General features: G+C 38.6%; 1 protein-coding gene across 1 annotated transcript; it reads left to right on the top strand.

The window, feature by feature from the left end:
• The first annotated feature begins 328 nt into the window (after nucleotides 1–328).
• On the top strand, nucleotides 329–5,929 carry MS4A2 (membrane spanning 4-domains A2). The gene is made up of 7 exons (XM_006911251.2): nucleotides 329–443; nucleotides 1,523–1,646; nucleotides 2,184–2,318; nucleotides 3,832–3,888; nucleotides 4,335–4,490; nucleotides 4,859–4,957; nucleotides 5,831–5,929. Exons 1-7 carry the CDS (start codon nucleotides 382–384, stop codon nucleotides 5,927–5,929), a joined length of 732 nt encoding a protein of 243 aa, XP_006911313.1. The 5' UTR covers nucleotides 329–381.
• The last annotated feature ends 1,126 nt before the right edge of the window (nucleotides 5,930–7,055 follow it).

Here is a 7,055-nt window from a genome sequence, read left to right as displayed (position 1 = left end):
CCCCAGAAAAGAAGAGCATCTCTTTCCGTTCTGCAGCTTTTTCTCACCTTCTCAATCTCCACTAAACTTTCATTTCTAGGTCTGTAAACCCTGCAGGTCTCAGGCAGAATTATTCTCCAGGAATCTCAAATTTCTTCAGTTCACACTCATCCCTATTCAGTAGACTACTCGATTTTGCTCTTCATTATTACAAGAAAAACCCTGCTGATCTTAATCGGCCAGTAAACTTATCTGTCTGACAAATGTCTTAAGTATGAAGATAGTCATCAAAGTCATGAGCCAATCCATCTTAACTGCCCACCAGAACACATCCTGAGAGGAAGCCCACCAAGGCTTGTTGTTGACACTGTTCTTCATTAATTGCTCCATTAAGGAAAAAAAATGGACACAGTACATAGAAGCAGAGCAGAGCTTGCTCTCCCAAACCCACAAGAGTCTCCCAGGTAAGCACAGGCTATTATTATTATTTTTTTATTCCTAATTACTTAGTGAGCCAGAGATGGTCACAGTGGTGGAGAGATGTCAATTTGTGGACCCGGTCATGGACCTATCTGTTTTAATTAAAATATTGAATATAAGGAAGCTATTTGCTCTACTTCCCCAGTAGTTCTCTCTGGTTGATGGGGAGGTTTTTACTCAGCTTGTGAACTGGGACTCACTTAAGTTTTCTAACTAAAGAGGCTCGTATTCTGAGTTTGAGACAGAGTTTGTACTATCAAGATAGATCTCTTGACTCTGTGTCTGGTGGGTGTTAAGGGACAGAAGCTTTTTAAAATGGTCTGAGATCCTTCCTGGTTAGTCTTTGTGAGTCTCAAGCTGTGGGGCCCTGCCTCACTGTGTAGAGGAGACATTCACGGAGCGAAAGCCGATAGAGGTGGATGATTTAGTTTTCCTTTGAATACCAAAAATGAACACGTGCTAAGATTTCCCTTTTCAAGCTTGTAGGAGAGGCTGAAGACAGAGCTTTAGGAATCAATATTGGATTGAATATCATTGCAAAATGTTAAATATACTCCAAATCTGTAGAAGGCACAGTATTTCTAGTTAACTTCTTCTGAGAATGAAAACAGGAATAGAGATTTAACTAAGCCTTCAAAACCATTCCTTCGTGTACAAGATGTTGGGTGTGTCACTGACAAAATATATTTAGATGCATTTCTATATTAAAAAGCCTGAGAGATGCCAAAGTAAATGTGTTTGATTATTTTTATTTTCACTCTTCAGTTTAGATTAATGGAAAAGAATTTGGATTGATTCTTGGATTAATCCTGGAATAAGAATAAGAAGATTTGGCACAGATTTTGTTCCATTTTATTTCCTCTAGTCACTGATCAAATAGTGGTCTTGGCCAATTACTGGGACTTTCTGAGCCTGTGTTTTTCATTTATCGCAATGAAGATTTTAATTGCAGGATTGTTTTGGAAAAAATAAAGCATCAAAGGTCCCCTTTCTGTGAGTTCAGGACTTTGCACAGGAAGTTAGAGAATTTTCTCATGACTGAATTTCTGTTTAAACTTCACAGTGAGCCCGGAATTGAACTTTCTGAAGTACCTTTCCGTGACGACACCCAGCTGGGGAGGACTGCACGATCCCCACCACGCCAGACATGGCTGACATTTTTGAAGAAGGAGCTGGAATTTCTTGGGGTGAGTGAGCCTTCTCCAACCTCAATTAAAGTAAGGAGTGGCTCTAGGAAAGAGTATTTAGTTGCATCAACAGCTTTCCCACTTGGATTCATGAGGAGTCAAGAACCCCGTAGATGAAGCGTTGACAATAACTGGGCCTTGATGGGTAGACAGAAGCATTTTCTCATGAAGACTAGGATAAGACTGGCAAATAGGACCTGCCAACTCTGGTCAGTTGTGGGTGGATTAAGGTAATACTTTGCCATGAAGGATTATAATCTTTATCTTCACTTAGATGGAAAGGGCAATTATTGATGTCCACTGTGACTACATCAGTAAGTCACTTGAGAAATGGATTGGCCATTTCTGCATTAGGCCATGCCTGTAGCAATTCTTAGAGTGGCCAGAGGATACTGGAAAATATTGTATTTGAATCCTTTTTTAGAACTGCTTAACATACCAAAGCAATTTCTCATGTTTGGCCTCAATTATGAGGAAATTGATGCAACTTTGGAAAAACATCTTTTTATTCCACAAGAGTTATGCATTTTCCTACAGGTAACACAAATTCTGATTGCTTTGATATGTCTTTGTTTTGGAATAATTGTCTACTCCATGCTCAAGATTTCAGAATTTGAAAAAGAATTTTTTTCATCATTTAAAGCAGGCTACCCATTCTGGGGAGCAGTATTTGTGAGTATCTATTTACAATTGTCTCTAAAATAACACTGCACATAGCCTTTCTCTTACCCCGATCAGATCTAACCAATTATTTATCTCTAGTATTCAGATTATATATATAATTATATTTATGTTATATATATTTATACATAAATACTTATATAAAATATATTTGCAGTTTATAAAACACTTTGGGTTAAACGTGCTAGCATACTTTTATCAGATGAGAACCCTGAGGTTAATAAAAGCTAAATGAATTGCTCAAGGGACATTTAGCCAATAAAAATAGAACTTAAACTTTCAGAAAAATGTCCTTAAAACTATTCATCGATAAAGTTATTTTAGTGAAAGGAGGATAAAGAGACTGCTGTAGATAAACTCCTACCATGCCCTAGAAACCATTTCGGGTGCTTTCTTATTATATCTCTTTTAATTATTGTACTGTTTAGAAACTAGATGACTGACTGACTGAGGTTACGAAAATACATAGCTCTATCGAGGAATAATTGACATATGCTAAATTGCACATAGTTAAGGTGTGCAATTTGACCAATTTTGACACATGTACGCACACGTGAAAACATTACATTAATATAATGAACATACTCAGCATCTCCAAAAGTTTCCTTGGTAATCCCTCCTTACCATTATTCCCTGTCTTCCCATCCTTAAGCAGTCACCAGTCTGCCCTCTGTCACTATAGATTAGTTTGTGTAACCTGTTCTCTATCACTATAGATTAGTGTGCGTTTTCTAGAGTTTCTAGAGTTCCTTCACACAGCATAATTACTTTCAATTAATTCACATTATTTTTTGTACCTACACAGGATATATTTTAACTCTAAAAAAATATGACACTGGTTTGGCACTCTGCCAAATACTTAGGACTTGATCATTTGTTCGGAATACTCCTTGAACCTCAGCCATATTTTATTTGAAGGTTCTCTGTATTTTCATTCTACACATTTAGCTTGTTAATGTCTCTCAACCCATCATACAATCTGATTCTTGGATTTTTTTTGAATTCATAATTCCTATATGTCTACATGATATATGTTGGACTCTAGAGATATACATGCCACAAACACATTTCTTGTTCAGAAAAGAAGACAGTCTAACACACAGTATGCTCACACAAACAAATAAAAAGCAATACAATGACAATGAGAGTATTGTTAGAACAGAGTCACACGTCGGGTGCCGTTGGACCTTGCTACTCTGAAAGTGACCTGAGGCCTGTCAGAGTCGACATCACCTGGGGAGCCTGGGAGAAAGAAAGAATCTCAAGCCCCATCCAGGACCGACTGAATCAGAATCTGCATTTTCACAAGATTCTCACATGAGTCATATGTACATTTAATTTCGAGAAACCCTATAGGAAATGAGAAAATAGTGAGCCTCATGGGGAACAGAAAAGATAGCTTTATAGAGCACCCACAACTTTACCTTGTATTTGAAGGAGGTGGGTGAAAGGGACAAAGAGAAGAGCAGAGACTCACTGTGCCTCCCCCTCCCCCTTTGGACAGTTCGCGATTTCTGGATTTTTGTCAATTATGTCTGAAAAGAATCATGCAGCATATCTGGTGAGTTGCAATTCTTTGTTCATCCTTGAGAAGGTAAGAAAAATTGAATTTTAGGAGTCTTCAGGGAGACATGTCATCATCTCTTATGTTATGGAATAATGAGGATATGTGATTTTTTCCCCCAATCTATTTTATGTTGGATGTAATCGTTGAAATACCCATTGTGTCATCTAAAAACAATAATGCGTAATTACCTTGACATGTGACTTGTTTTCAGTTAAGGAGAATATTGGAGGAGAGACTAGGTATGTCTGTGTGGGTCTTTCTGAATGCAATCCCAGCAAGAAAGTTATAGATTCTTATTAAACGACTGTGTTTTCAAGATTTCCCTTTTTAATCTCTATTTCGAATAAACATAGAGTTAACTAGATACGTCCAGCCCTGAAATGCCGATGGGTTAATTGAATGCACTGGCAGATACGGGACCTGGTGTTCTTTATCACCAGGTGCAAGGCACCCTGGGAGCAAACTTGGTCAGCAGCATAGCCGCGGGAGCAGGAATCATTATCTTGATCGCCAACCTAAAGAACAGCTTGGCTTATATCTCCTTTTGCCAGGAAGCTTCTGTGGATGACTTCTGCTTAGCGGTTTTTTTTGCCACTGTACGTATTTCTCGTGGGAAGACAAAGATTCTGGGCCCCAATCTAAGAAAGAAGCCCTCATTTCCTTTTCCATAAATACGATCCTTTCTCGCGACCTCTATCCTATAATGTGGTATTCTGTAGGTTCATGCACAGAGATGCTGGCTGCCTTCCCCCCCCGACGCCAGTCCCCAGATGACTTCTGCAGGTTGGAGTCATCTGCCTTGAGCAACCATCTCCTGGTTTTCCCACGCATGTGTGTCAGTTTATAGGTTCCGATCGTGTGGTGGGGGATAATGAAAACAGGGGCTGCTCTAAGGGAACGCACCTTGGGGACACCTACCTTGTGATTCTGTTTTTTTTGGTTGTCGCTGGTTGTTGTTCAACAGAAAATTGTGGCGATGATCCTGTTTCTTACCATTCTGGGGTTTGGTGTTGCTGTGGCACTCACAGTCTACAGAGTTGGAGAGTTATTCAAAAGAGATAAGGTAGGCCAAGACCTGATACCAAATCCAGAATGACAGGCTAAAGAACTTGAGTTTAATCACTTAAACATATGGCCTAGATTTCCTAGGACACTTCTTCCAGAAAATTATTTCTCCAAGTTTCAGTCTTTTGGTCTCCAAACCTCATGTTTTAAATCACATTTTCCACCCATAAATAGGATAAATACTGCAGGCTCTCCCTGTGACTGAAGGTTGGGAAAATATGACCTTTATCATGTTAGAAAATGCAGATGCTTTGAAATGTGTTGGGCATGAGATGAACGTGCAGGTAGCATATGATGGGACCCCTCAGATGTGTGGGTTTATTTTCTGTCTCAGAGCAGTTCTCTTCTCTTTGTTCCTGTTCTCTCTTTTTTCTCTTGATTTTCACATTCCCATTTGCTCTGAAGCTTTAATTTTCTTTCCTCCCTAATTCCCAACTGGCACCTGTGTTTCCACTTGCCTTACCCACCCATCACTCCTTTGATGCATGAAGAAGAATCGCCAATATCTGATGTGCATACACGTACTCAGACCTTCCAGAGGAAGCACATTCTCTCCATCTGTGCACTTGCCTGAAGTATTCAGGTCTCACTACCTATTTTGATTACTTTTCTCCAAAGACAAATAAGACAGCAGATATACCAAAGCCCAGACACACTCGCTAACTTGTCGTTGACCAACATAATTTCTTTTGGGCCCACTCGGACAGCCAATCTGGCTTGGTTTGTTGGAAATGGAAGAAATAATTAGAGGGTAATGGGAGAGAATATGATATTCAGAAAGACAAAAGCAGATGATATATGTCTCTTGAACAAATCTTCTAGGGGTGAAAAATTCTTGGTGATTGATTTTGAATAATTTTTCCCTCATCAGATTCCAGAAGATTATCTTTATGAAGAATTAAACATATATGCACCGATTTACAGCGAGTTGGAAGAAAAAAGGGAGATATCGCCTCCCACGGATACATAAGAATCATGGGTTCAGAACATTCTCATTACCAGCAAAGGGTCTAGAAAGCCAAGATCTTTGTTTAAGAGGCTACTGGCAAAATTTCAGTTCTCTCTATGATCTGCCTGTTTTACGTTGTGACTCACTCTCTGGATGGCAAAACTCTGTTTCTGTCGTTTCTATAGACCTAAATCCTCCCCCTCCCCTCATTCATAGATATGATAGACTCCTATTTTTCTTGTTTTCTATTGCTGTTTCACACCCATCTCTTCTGGGAAGTCAACATGTAATCAGCATTTACTGTGTGCCTATAACTGCCAATAGGAAAAACAAGAGGAAGCCTGGTTGAGAGTGGAGTTAAACTTTAACAGTTTGATAATATTTGGTTTTCAGCCCTTTTTAGAGTTCACAAAAGCTACAGATGTGCATGACATATGTCTCCTACGAGACCGTAATTGCCATGAGTGCAGAGTCCACTCAGCAGACACATCCTGAGGACCAGGATGTGAGAAATAAGAGAGTAGATTATGAATAGAAAGTAGTGGAAAAAGTTAGCAAAATAATTTTATTGCTGTTGATGTTTTTTACTATTAGGAGAAGAAAAAAGGAGTTCAAATCTTTAGCTTAAATAGAGCTATCCTGTGGAGGGACTAAAAAATCAGTTTAAAGTATTATTCACAATTCATTAATACAATCATTAATTACAAAATTAAAAAGTGATAAGTAGATAGATGTTAATTTCCCCAAACTATGAAAGTGACCACATAGTCATACAATGAATGATTAAGTAACTTGGTATGCCTGTCCAACTACAGGACCTCAGGTATTCTATTTTCATTTTTCTGAAATAAAATTACGTTTCTTGAAATTCAACAGCAGAATAAAAACATACTGCGTAGCTAGCTCTTAGCTTCATCTCCATTTTTGATCATGGATAGTTATTAATCACATCACTACTATGGCATATGTATTCACATTCAAACACTAAGCCTGGCCCACCAGAACCTCTAAAAACAGATCTAGTCTATTGTTGCAATTGTGTAATATTTTACAACTCTCTTTCTTCCACTCAATTCATTTTTTTTCAAAGAGCTCGCTTTAATCAGGCCCAGTTTAATTCTTTGTTTACTTATCTTGGAGGAAGGAC

The sequence above is a fragment of the Pteropus alecto genome, unplaced genomic scaffold (assembly GCF_000325575.1).
Source record: "Pteropus alecto unplaced genomic scaffold, ASM32557v1 scaffold43, whole genome shotgun sequence".
NCBI classification, from domain to species: domain Eukaryota; kingdom Metazoa; phylum Chordata; class Mammalia; order Chiroptera; family Pteropodidae; genus Pteropus; species Pteropus alecto.
This window is presented reverse-complemented; position numbering and strand designations above follow the sequence as displayed.

Bases quoted from the DNA above. Each gene is read 5' to 3' on its own strand.
- MS4A2 (XM_006911251.2), top strand. From the start codon at position 382: ATGGACACAGTACATAGAAGCAGAGCAGAGCTTGCTCTCCCAAACCCA. The intron at 1,647-2,183 runs GTGAGTGAGCCT...ATTTTCCTACAG, and splicing joins AGGAGCTGGAATTTCTTGGG to GTAACACAAATTCTGATTGC. The intron at 2,319-3,831 runs GTGAGTATCTAT...CCCTTTGGACAG, and splicing joins CATTCTGGGGAGCAGTATTT to TTCGCGATTTCTGGATTTTT.